The sequence below is a fragment of the Hypanus sabinus genome, chromosome 25 (genome assembly GCF_030144855.1).
Source record: "Hypanus sabinus isolate sHypSab1 chromosome 25, sHypSab1.hap1, whole genome shotgun sequence".
Taxonomy (NCBI): domain Eukaryota; kingdom Metazoa; phylum Chordata; class Chondrichthyes; order Myliobatiformes; family Dasyatidae; genus Hypanus; species Hypanus sabinus.
The window spans coordinates 2,125,593-2,139,013 of NC_082730.1; the positions used below are offsets into that span (position 1 = coordinate 2,125,593).

Here is a 13,421-nt window from a genome sequence, read left to right on the forward strand (position 1 = left end):
TCATTAAAAATATCTGTTTTTTTCACTTTTATTTTTATTTTTGGCAATTTAATCTTATGTTACAGAAATGCAAATTCGCATATTTTTCTTAGATGTTCCCGTAGTTCATTACCGTATTAAATATGCTCAATATAGTTAAACCAATCATCAAGATTTTGAAAACACTTGGTATATATGTACATTATGATTACTGAAACTAATAGAAATTAACAGTTTAAAAAACTACATGCATGAATAAATATTATTGCGAACATGTATTTAATATTTATATAAAACTTTTATAACAAAATGTGTATGTAACAATAAAAACATATGTAAATTTTGTTCATGTCTTGAGGCTTTCAAACATCTGAAGTTAATCGTATGTGGCTCTTACATTAAGTTTGACCACCCATGAAATATACAGTGTCTATAAAAAGTATTCACCTTGGAAGTTTTCATGTGCTATGGTTTTACAACATTAAATTAGATTTAATTTGTTTTTTTTGACACTTATCAAGAGAAAAAGACTCGTGTCAGTGAAAACAGATCTCTACAAAGTGTTACGAGTTACTTACAAATATGAAACACAAAATAATTGATTGTCTGAGTCAAGCCACTTTTTATTGTCATTTCGACCATAACTGCCGGTATAGTACACAGTAAAAACGAGACAATGTTTTTCAGGACCACGGTGTTACATGAAACAGTACAAAAATTACACTGAACTACGTAAAAACAACACAGAAAAAACTACACTAGAATACAGGCCTACCCAGGACTGGATAAAGTGCACAACAGTGCAGGCATTACAATAAATAATAAACAAAACAATAGGCACAGTAGAGGGCAGTAAGTTGGTGTCAGTCCATGCTCTGGGTATTGACGAGTCTGATGGCTTGGGGGAAGAAACTGTTACATAGTCTGGTCGTGAGAGCCCGAATGCTTCTGTGCCTTTCCCCAAATGGCAGAAGGGAGAAGAGTTTGTATGAGGGGTGCATGGGGTCCTCATAATGCTGATTGCTTTGTGGATGCAGTGTGCAGTGCAAATGTCTGTAATGGTGGGGAGAGAGACCCTAATGATCTCAGCTGACCTCACTATCTGCTGCAGGGTCTTGCGATCCGAGATGGTGCAATTTCTGAACCATGCAGTGATGCAGCTGCTGAGGATGCTCTCAATACAACCCCTGTAGAATGTGATGAGGGTGGGGGGTGGAAGAAGGACTTTCCTTAGCCTTTGCAGAAAGTAGACACACTGCTGGGCTTTCTTTGCTATGGAGCTGGTGTTGAGGGACCAGGTGAGATTCTCCGCCAGGCAAACACCAAGACATTTGATGCTCTTAACGATCTCTACCAAGGAGTTGTCGATGTTCAGCGGAGGGTGGTCACTCCGTGCCCTCCTGAAGTCAGCAACCATCTCTTTTGTTTACATTCAGAGACAGGTCATTGGCTCTACACCAGTTCGTTAGCCGCTGCACCTCCTCTCTGTATGCTGACTCGCATTCACCCCTTCAAGTCAGTATTTAGTAGATGCACCTTTGGCAGCAATTACAGCCCTGAGTCTGTGTGGACAGGTCTCTATCAGCTTTGCACATCTGGACACTGCAATTTTCCCCCATTCTTCTTTATAAAACTGCTCAGGCTCTGTCAGATTGCATGAGGATCATCAGTGACCAGTTCTTTTCAAATCCAGCCACATATTCTCAGTTGGATTGAGGTCTGGACTCTGATTTCCACTCCAGGACATTAACTTTGTTGCTTTAAGCCATTCCTGTGTAGCTTTGACTTTATGCTTGGGTTCATTGTCTTGCTGGAAAACAATTCTTCTCCCAAATTGCAGTTCTCTTGCAGACTGTATCAGGTTTTCCTCCAGGATTTCCCTGTATTTTGCAACATTCATTTTACCCTCTACCTTAACAAGCCTTCCAGGGCCTGCTGCAGTGAAGCATCTCCACAGCATGATGCAGCCATCATCATGCTTCACAGTAGGGATGGTATGTTTTTGATGATGTGTAGTGTTTGGCTTACATCAAACAAACCCTTTAGTCTGATGGCGAAAAAGCTCAATTTTGGTTTCATCAGACCATAGAACCTTATTCAAGCTGACTTCAAAGTCTCCCACATGCCCTCTGGCAAACCTTTTACGTGAGTTTTTCCCCAACAGTGGCTTTCTCTTTGCCACTCACCCTTAAAGCTGCAACTGCTGAAACATCTGAGCAACAGTTGTTGTATGAGCAGTCTCCCCCATCTCACCCACTGGAGCCTGACCTCCTCCAGATTTGTCACAGCTCTCTTTGTGGTCTCCTTCACTAATCCCCTTCTTGCCCAGTCACTCAGTTTTTGAGGACAGCCTGCTCTAGGGAGATTACAGTTGTGCCATATTCTTTCCATTTCTTAATGATTGATTTAACTGTACTCCAAAGATATTTTCTTGGATCCATCTCCTGACTTGCACTTTTCAATAACCTTTTCATGGAGTGCTTGAAGCATTCTTTTGTCTTCACAGTGTAGTTTTTGCCAGAATACCGACTCATCAGTAGCTGCACCTTCCAGATTCAGGTTTATTTTTACTACAATCAATTGAAACACCTTGACTGCACACAGGCGATCTCTATTTAACTGATTATATAACTTCTAAAACCAATCGGCTGCAGCAGTGATGATTTGGTGTGTCATATTAAAGGAGGATGAATACTTATGCAATCAATTTGTTTTATATATGTAATTATTTTAGATCACTTTGTAGAGAGCTGTTTCCACTTCCACAAGAGTATTTTTCTGTTGATCAGTGTCAAAAAAGCAGAACTAAATCCACTGTGAATGAATGTTGTAAGACAATAAAACATGAAAAGTTTCAGAGGGCAGGGATGTGAATACTTTTCATAGGCACTGTATATTCAAGCTAATCCCATTTTGCAGCACTTGCCCATATCTCTCAGAACCATGAATCTGTAGAAATCACACACCACACACCTGTAGAAATTTGTTAGTCATTGGTGACGTATGAAATCTCCCCAAACTCCTAATGAAGTATATCTGCAGGTGTGCCTTCTTAATGATTCTGCATGGCCTGGGATAGACCCTCTGAGAAGATGCCCAGGAATTTGAAGCTGTTCACCCTTTCCACTGCTGACTCAAAGATAGGTCTGTGTTCTCCTAACTTCCTCTTTCTGAAGGCCCAATTAATTCCTTGGACTCACTGATGTTAAGTGTGAAGTTGCCGTAGCAACACTACTCAACCAACTAATCTCTCACTCCAGTATGCTTCCTCATCTCTATCTGAGATTCTGCTAACCAGTGATGTATTTGGTGAATTTATAGATGGGGTTTGATCTATGCTAACCACAGTCACAAGTATAGGGAGAATACAATAGGCTAAGCACGCATCCTGTGCCTGTGTTGATTGTCAGCGAGGAGATGTTATTACCGATCTGCACTAACTATAGTCTCCCAATGAAGAAGCTCAGGATCCATTTACAGGAGGTACAGAAGCTCAGGTTTTAGAGGTTGTGGATCTGTACTGAGAGGATGATGTTGCTCACCATGCTGTATTTGATATACAGCAGCCTGACATATGTATTACCGTATTCCCAGTGGTCCAAGGACAAGTGGAGAATCAAGTGAGATTGCTTCCACTGTAGACTAGCTGAGGTGGTAGCAAATTGCAGCAGGGCCAGATTGTTGCTTAGGCAGGAGTTGATTCTGGCCATCACCAACCTCTCAAAGCACTTCATCATAGTTGATGTGAGTGGTGTGGGTGACGGTCATTGGGCACTCTGCTCATCTTGGACACTGGTAATGAATGATGTCCCTTTGAAGGTGAGAACCTTCAATTGTGGTAGTGAGAGATTGTAGCAGTCCTCAAACACTTAGTTGGTAGGCACAGGTTTTCAATCCTGCCAGATACCACTGGAGCCTTATACTTGCGAGGGTTCACCCTCAAAGGATGTTCTAACTTTCAGCTCTGTGAGAGGTCACAGAATCTCCACTGTACAGATTCACACAGAAGTAATTTTATTCTCCATTTCAGAGTGGGCAGAAAAAGCATTGAGCTCATCAGGGAATGAGGCCTCTCTGGCAGTAATGATGTTATAGTTTTCCATGTGGTTATTTATTTATTTATTGAGAAACAGTGTGGAGTTGGCCCTTCTGACTCTTTGAGCCACACCGCCCAGCAGTCCCCCACTTAATCCCAGCCTGATCACAGGACAATTCACAATAACCAATTAACCTACCAACTCATAGATCTTGGGACTGTGGGAGGAAACTGGAGCACCTGGAGAAAACCCATACGATCATGGGGAGAACATACATACTCATGTACTTTATATACCTGTGAGACACACTTCCATGCCTTGCACTCCAAGGAGTTGAGGGCTATCTTGCCAAACTTCTTCCTATAACTAAGTCCCTCAAGTCCTGGAAACATCATGCATCTATCTCGATCATAGTCCTCTGTGCAATGGAGTCCAGAGATTCACTACCCTCTGGGAAAGGAACAGGGCTTCTGGCCCACGATACTAAGCTAAATTACATTAATTAAATGCCAAACTAAACTCATCCTTTCTGCATAATGTCCATATCCTTCCATTATCTGCACATCCATGTGCCTATGTAACAGCCTCTTAATGCCTCTAATGTCAACTCTGATAGCATATTCTAGGCATCCACTATTCTGTGTAAAATATATACATTTGCTTCAAAATCTCCACATCCTTCCTATAATGAGACAACCAGAACTGAATGCAGATGCAGCTTACTATTGCTTTATAAAGCTGCAACATTACTTCCTTACCCTTGAACTTAATGTCTCAACTAATAAAGGCAAGTATGCCTTATCAGAATCAGATCTAATATCATGGCATACGTCGTGAAATGTTATTTTTCAGCAGCCGTTCAGTGTAATACATAGGATTATATAATTATATATAAAATATAAATTAAATAAGTAGTGCAAAAAGAAAGGGAAGAAAATAATGAAAAGTGTTCATGGTTCATCGTCCATTCAGAAATCTGATGGCGGAGGGGAAAAAGCTGTACCTGAGACATTGTGTGTGCCTTCAGTCTCTTGTACAGAAATGAGAAAGGGGCATCTCCCTGGGTGATAAGGGGATTGCCTTTCGAGGGTATCCTGGATGCTAGAAAGGCTAGTGCTCATGGAGCTGGCTGAGTTTACAACTTTTGGCAGTTTTTTCTAATCCTGAGCAATGGATTACCAGAGGGTGATGTAACCAGTTAGAATGCTCTCCACCATACATCTGCAGAAATCTGTAAGGGTCTTTGATGACATATCAAATTCTCCTTAAACTCCTAATGGAATTTTCGCTACTGCCATGCCTAATTTGCAATTGCACCAATATGTTGGGCACAGGATAGATCCACAGATGCTGACACTCAGGAACAAGAAACTGCTCACCCACTTCCACTTCCGATCCCTCCATCAGAACAGTGTGTTTTCCCTTGTCTAACCATTCCTGAAGTCCACAAGCAATTTCCTGGTCTTAGTGACATTGAGTGCAAGTCTGTTGTTCGAGACCACTCAACCAGCTGATCTATCTCACTCCTGTATACTTTGTCACCATTTGAAATTTTGCCAATAGTTCTGACATATGCCTTGCCATCACAACAGCGCACTGTTCTTTCACATTTGATTGCCCAAAGTTTAACATCTTACAAGTGGCCATATTAAATTGCACCTGCCATTTCTCTACCACATTTACAACTGATCAGAGTGCTACTGTATCATTTGGCAATCTTTCACACGATTCACAAAACAACCAAATCTATTTTCTACAAACCTACTAACCACCGATCTACATTTTCAGTACGGATCTCTGAGGAAGACCACTAATCACTGACCTCCAGCCATCATAAGTTCCATTGACTACTACCCTCTCCCTTCTAAGGACAAGCCAATTCTGAATGCCAGTAGCCAAGTTCTTGTGGATCCCAAGCATTATAATCTTCTGAATGCATCAACCATGAGGGTCCTTGACAAACCTCTTCCTAAAATCTACATAGATAACACACATCTCTAGCTTGATCATCTCCTGGGAAAGAAATCTATCAAATTAGTATGAAATGACTAGCTTTACACAATACTATGCTTACTGTCACTAATTAGATCATGGTTTTCTGATAGCTTCCTATTACTGGTGTGAGTCTCACCAGTCCGTAGTTTTCAGGATTAATTTTACTTCCCTTCTTGAATAATGGAACATTAAACACTTTTAGCCCTGTAGGGCCTTGCCTGTGGCTTGAGAGGATAGGAAGAGTTTAGTCAGTGCCCCAGCAATCTCATCTCTTGCCTCTCTCAATAACCTGCAGCATATCCCTTTAGGAGCTGGAAACTTACTTAGATTTGGATTTATCAGATGTACATCAAAACATTTGGTGAAATGTGTTACTTGCACTAACACACCCAATGATCTGCTGTGGGCAGTCCCCAAGTGCCGCCACACATTCTACTGGCACCATAGCATGCCTGCAACACTCAACACAACAAAAACAGCAGCAAAAAGGTCCCTTTCCTACAGGCCTGCAACCCTCTGGGTCTCCATTCCTTGACCCCATACTCTCTTGCATTCACCAGGCCTCTCGCCTCCAGTCCCTGGCCTGGACTTACTGTCTACAGTAGTGGTCGACAACCTGTCGATCGCGATCGACTTGTCGATCTTTGAGACTTTCCCAGTTGATCCCGAGAAAAAGGAAAAATAAATGCACAAATACTGTTGAGAGATTGTTTCCAGGTTGTGGGGTTTTAGTTCTGTTCTTTCTGTCCAGTGCGCATGCGTGTAGCTCTCCCGCACTACACAGTGTGTTTCAGTGGTCCCCGAGTCAGCTGCACCTTTCCTCATTCCCTGTCACGCCCACTGTTGAACTTGAATACACGTGAGGTCATCAGTCACCTAAACGCAGTGACACCCTCGCGCCAGGGTTCGCTAGTTGACCTTGCCCGGCTGGCGGGAAGTGCCGTTGCTTCTGGCCCTGAGCACTGCCTCTGAACCTGTTCGTGGGGAACCTGGTGCTAAAATATTCGCAGATGACCTAATTCGGACTTTGTTTCGTAAGTAGCAGAGCAGCTTCCTCGCTGCGATCTACTGAAACAAACTTTTGTCGGCTGATAGATCCTACTGGGGGTGGGCACGGGCCTGTCGCTCTCCTCGCTCTGGACTGCGACCACTGTGGCCCCGGTACGGGGACCTCTGGCCTTGACCTTGTCCTCTCACACCACCCACGACCAGCCACACCTGGCCAAGGTGTCTGGCGGCGGGAGGCTGGAGCTCAGGCCCGGAGACTGTCTAATGAGGCAATGAAGCCCTCAAAACTGCTTCGGCACCTTGAGTCCAAGCGTCCTGCACTTTAAGACAAACCCACTGAGCTTTTTCAGCAGAAAAAACTTGAGCAAGCGGGACAGAAGCCGAGCTAAATTGGGGAATAGACTGGACATAAGGAACCTGCTTCGAGTATCGCTGTATTCCCGTCGTGTTTAACACCCCCCCCTGCCCCCGTCATCCGGTCCACAGGAATATTGTCAATATTAAACTGGTCCGCGGTGCAAAAAAGGGTGGGTACCCCCGGTGTTTATATATTATTTCTACTTCCGGGTTGTGGGGTTTTACTTCCGGTCTTCTCTGCCCCGGTGTGCATATGTATAACTAATTGATGTGGGGTCGATCTTGCCTTTTACTACGGCCGAGGTATGGGATCTTGGGCTTAAAAAGGTTGGTGACCACTAGTCTACATTCTTCAACCAAATGTTCTTTAAGAGACACAACACTACCTCCTTACCTCAAAAGACTCTAGCACATTATTACACTCCACACCAATCTCACTATCCTCCACATCCAACACAAAGTACTCATTTAGGACCTCACCCAATATAAAGCTGCTTTGATTCTGTCTTGCCAAGCATACTCATAGCCTCTCCTGACTCTCCAAATATCCACTGAGTTTTTCTTCTAGCTTTTTTTTAAATAATCAAGGGCCCCATTTGATTTTAGCTTCCTAAACCCTGCTTGAGTTTCTTTTTTCTTGGCTAAATTCACACCCCTCTTAACATCCAAGGTTCTCTCACCTGCAATCCTTGTCCTTCCTTCTGCTGGACTTTAAACACCCTTCAAATGTTAGATGTGGACTTGCCCAAACAGTTGTTCCCATTAACTCTTCCTAGTTACTGCCTAATACACTTGTAATCTTTCCTGTTCCAATTTAATATGATCACTCCCACAAAGTCTACATCTATCCTCATCTGTAACCATCTTAAAATGTAAGTTATGGTCACAGTTCCCTAAATTTCACACCAGTTCAGCTTGAGTCCTCCTCTCATGAGACTATCTACAGATTGACTTCCTCCTGACAGAAGCTAACAAACCTTGCCCATCTAAACCTCTTGCACTAAAGAGGTCCCAGTCTATATTGGGGAAGCTGAAATCCCCACATCAACAATCCGAGTGGTTTTACACATTTCCCTGATCTACCTGCATTATCTGTTCCTCAGTACCCCGGTGCCTGTTGGGGTGGGGGTGGAGAAAATGGATAGCATAATCACCATGGTGATTGCATCCTTTGCATTTTTGAGTTCTACCCACAGAGGGTGGATGTCCTCCATTATGTGCCCTCTGATAGCAGCTGTGATATTGCCCCATGTTTAATAGTGCAACTCTACCCCACACTGAAAACACAAGTCCTGGAACACTACCATCCAGTCCTATCCCTCTCAATCTTGTCCCCTCTTCTCAGATCCAAAAGGACATTGCTTTATTCTGAGGCAGTACCTTTGGATCCCAGATGCTCATAGTAATTTAAAGGTCCTTTCCACACTCACCCTACTCAAGTCTTTGAGTATCTGGTAGGTTTAAGTGAAATCCTCCCTCATCCTTCTAAATCCCTCCCCATGAGATGTTAAAAGATTAATTTGCCCTGCTGACATGGAGGAAATTAGATGCTAGGCTACACCGCGGGTAAAGTATCTTACAGACGTGACTGACTGTGGCATAAAACTCTATAAAAAGGGAGGACTGTTCCCTTGTTCAGAAAGCAACACTTGACAGGGCTCCACAAGTACTGCGAAGTTTGTTAAGAGGTCCTCCAAAAAACTTGTACTTGCTTAAATGAAGAATTGTGGCTGTCCACAGAAGTTGGCGTATTACGTTTGTATCAAGTGTGTAAGAACCTCAAGAAAACGAACCAACACCCTTATTGAGACTTCCATTCTTGGGATTATTTTTGTGAGTCTCATGTGAACTGTCTCAAAGGTCAGCATATCTTTCCTTAAATATAGGGCTCAGACTTTCAAGTGTGGTCTAATAAATTCTCAGCAGTACCTCCATGCACTTATATTCTAATCCTCTCAAGATGCTAGTACCTTGTCACTAATACCATGGGCTCTTCTTCTTTAAATGTCTCATGTGTAGCACCTTGTCAAAGGCCTTCTGAAACCCAAATAACAAGCACTGACTCATTTGTCTAACCAGCTTGTTATCTCCTCAAATTCTAACAGATTAGTCAGGCAGGATTTTCTGTTAAGAAACAATGCAATTTTATAACATTTTATCATGTACTTTCAAGCCATTCTCCAAAACTTCATCCTTAATTATGGACTCTTAAAATCTGACTAACAATGGCTAACCGTCCAATAATTTCCAGTCTTTAGCCTTCTTCCCTCCTTAAACAGGGGTGTTAAATTTGTGCTTTCCTATTTCTCTGGGACCCTCCTTGACTCCAGTAATTCTTGAAAGATCACTATTAGTGTTCAAGTCCAACCGTCATTCAATCACTCATGAATGCCCACGAATAAAGCCAAACAAAACGGCGTTTCTCTGTGCCAAGGTGCAAAACACAGTACCAACAGTCAAGTACATTCAAAATACCAGTAAAATATAGTGACACAAAAAATATGGTCCAAGTCCGAGTCCATGAATGTTGCAGCAGCCTACAGTTGAACACAAATCTGTTGAAATTGTCTGAGGAAAAGGCAAGATTGACAAAGGAGAGTCAGTGGATGTTATTTACTTGAATTTTCAGAAGACCTTTGACAAGGCACCACAGGTGAGGCTGCTAAACAAGGTAACAGCCCATGGTATTACAGGAAAGATATTAGTGTCAGGTAATGTAATGGGTGACTGACGACACATTGTTCATAACAAGTTGATCTACATAATTCACAAACACTAAGGTGACTGCTTTGGGTTTGCTCTTAATGGAAGTAAAGGGCTGTGGCTTTTATCAAGCACATGGAACAACTCTTGCCATGTTTTATTCACAAAATCCTACACCAGTGACCTGGAAGCTCCTAGACCATTCCAGTCACTTAACGACATGTTGACCACATGGTTTGCACAGACAGAAGGCCAGTTCGCATTGTGAGAAATCACAGCGGACAATACTAAATTTTATGTCATAGTATCACTAAGTAGTGCGCCGCAGCCAGAGTGGCGAGTCCACGAGGAGACCCACCTGAACGTGATAAACGTCACCCTGAAAACTCACCTCTTACAGATTTCTGGACTGTCTGAATCTGAGCGTGCCCAGCAGTTGCTCTCCTTGCCCGGCCTGCGTGATGCTAGACCTTCAGAAATAATGGACTACATGCTAATACTCACTATCCTTGTTTTATTTTCAAAGAACTCTTTATACAAGTCACGTCAGCACTTGAGGCCACAATGGCCCAGAACATTGATGTTAAATTGCATCACACCATGGCGTATCACCCTCTGTCCAGTAACCTTTGTGAGCAGTTTCACTGCTCTGAGGGCTTCCCTAATGGACTCGTGTTGGCATAATCATCTCCTGTGGATCCTACTGGGGCTCACAACGGCTCCAAAAGAGGACCTGCGGTCATCCACGGCAGAATCAGTGTACGACAGCCACTATGGGTGCAAGGTGACTTTTTTCCTAACGCCATGACCACTTGGCCACATCTCAGCAGCGTTGCACCTTCCTCCTCAGTAAACTCATCCTTTTACTCTGATTCCTACTTCCCATCACGGCATACAGCACACTTGAGTTCCAGCTGACCTACATTCTACCTCTTATATTTTCGAGCAACCACGATGCACATCAACACCCCCTATCCTGTTCTGCATTTGGAACAGGGCAAAGCAACTTTCATTGCAAATCTCATTGCAACAGGAAGGGTAAACCTGAATTATTTCTGTACACTGCCTTAAACTGCACACCCTCTCCCCAAAGATCTGGATGGTTTTAATACCATACCCCTTCATCACGGCATGACCCTGTGTGTCAGCACACCACTGGATGAGTCAGAGGCACTGGCTGTACTCCAAATGAGGCACAGTGGGCAGGAGCCGGGGGGTGGGAGTAGAGGGTGAGGGAAAGATGCCATTGAGTGCAGAGGAGATTTACAAGAATGTTGCCAGGGCTCGAGGGGCTGAGTTACACAGAAAGGTTTATCGGGTTGGGACTTCTTTCATTGGAGCACAGGATAACGAGGAATGATTTTATAGAGGCGTAGAGAATACACTCAATCTTTTCCTCAGGATTGGGGGAATCGAAAACCAATGGGCATTGGTTGTAGGTGAGAGGGGAGAGATTTAACAGGAACTTTTTTCACCCAGAGTGCAGTCAGTATATAGCAGTGGTTGAGACAGATGCATTACTACATATAACAGACACGTGGACAGTTACATGCAATGGACAGACAAATCACTAACTCACGATGGGAATCTTGGTCAGTATGGGTCAGTTTCTCTGCTGCATGACAAAGACTACCAGTACCCAATTACCTATCTTTAACTTTCCCTGCTACCTAACTTAGTGGAGCCCTTGTCCTCTCCCACCTCCAGCCAATCAGTGATAGAATCTGCAAATCAATGAAGGCCAAGGAATAATCCACGAGGCTCGGAGAAGTCCCATCATTTTTGACTAGCTGTCTTCTATGCAAGAACCAGTCAACAATTTATCTTAACACACATCTCACAATACTAACAGCTCTCATCCTGCACACCAACCTTCAATGTGCAACCTTTTAAACTGCCTCTGGAATTCAAAACACGTTACATCTACAGCTTCCCCTTTATTGAACGTACTCAGGCTTTGCACACAGACCCACTGTGAGGCCCAGCTGCATCAAGGGAGGCAACTACCCAGGCTCGACAGTGGAATCAAATGTCAGATTCCCATTCACAATGATGTCCACACACAGAGTCAACAACCATCTCTCCATAGCCCTACCGTTCCAGGGAGGTGGTTTCCACTTGGCTGTGACCTCTGTTGGGTACATGACGGCACCCGCGTACTGCTCCATCCAGGCTGCGTCTGGCTGCCATTGCTTGGCTCCTCTGAAGATGGGAAGGGGCAGAGTGCAAAGGTTAATAACACAACACTCACAACTCAGTTCACTCTATCATCACGCTCTACAATCCACGGCAACCCTCACGTCCTTCCCCAACCATATAATAACCCCACTCATCCTCCAGTCACTACGCCACACTCCCCCACCTCACTATCTGTTCCCAACACAAACCCGACCTATCACTGTAAACACCAACAGTTCCTGCATCCCTCCCATCTCTGTAACATTACTGGCTTGGACGCTTGTGGGCTGTGCAACACCGAACCCACCCCACCTTGCAGCACTCCTCATCCCCTACAACTCACCCCTCCAGCTGCTACACTTTTCCATGTTTCTACACTACAACTCCCTCCCCGTCTCTGTAACCTCATCCAGCCCCTGTACCCTCCCCGTCTCTGTAATCCCATCCAGCCCGTATCCCTCCCCGTTTCTGTAACCTCATCCAGTCCTTACACCCCTCCAGTCCCTAAATCTCTACCTGTCTCTGTAACCTCTAACTCCTTACCATTCCATCCTTGGTTTTACATGGTGTTCTCTGACCTCACCTATCCCTAGTCCATCCTTGACTCCCTCCCCTAGAATCCCGAAGCAAAACCCAGGCCTGACCTGCTGGGAACCAATGAAGGAAGGAAAGGACTAGGGAGCCGGCATCCCCGAAGTAATAACCGCGTCGCCGCCGCCATTGCTCCGCGACCTTCACCGTTCGGTGGATGTGCGTTGACGTCATATCCGTGTTACTGAGGGGCAAAAGGAACAAAGCGCCAACTGAGGGGTACGGGCCCATCTTGTTGAGGTCAGCTGCAGGTTCTCCACCTGGGCTAGTGCCACCGCCATGCTGTTGAGGAATCAAATTCCCAGAGCCTGTCTGTGAAACGGAGATCACAATCCGCCCACCGAAATAACAGGTCTACTTGGATCCTATATTCGTCAGTGGATATACACAAAGCATGTTCCGCATTAGGTGGTTATTAGTGAGCTCATCTTAAAATGAAATGAGTCTAATTACTGCACCTCAAAATAGATACAAGTTTTAATACTTTTTTTTATCATCAGCCTCATGGATAATGTAAAGCACCATGCCCATCACAAAATAATTCCCGTTGCTCCCTCTATCATAAGGTATGTT

General features: G+C 44.0%; 1 protein-coding gene across 1 annotated transcript in view; it reads right to left on the reverse strand.

Annotated features, from left to right (window-relative positions):
- ndufs2 (NADH:ubiquinone oxidoreductase core subunit S2) overlaps window positions 1–13,054 on the reverse strand; it is a 36,461-nt gene extending 23,407 nt beyond the window's left edge. The window contains exons 1-2 of the mRNA XM_059949899.1: window positions 12,902–13,054; window positions 12,175–12,281 (exon numbers count right to left, since the gene is read on the reverse strand). Coding sequence (XP_059805882.1) covers window positions 12,175–12,281; window positions 12,902–12,978 — 184 coding nt within the window. The 5' untranslated portion in view covers window positions 12,979–13,054. The remainder of the gene's footprint in view (window positions 1–12,174; window positions 12,282–12,901) is intronic.
- Between the last annotated feature and the right edge of the window lie 367 nt (window positions 13,055–13,421).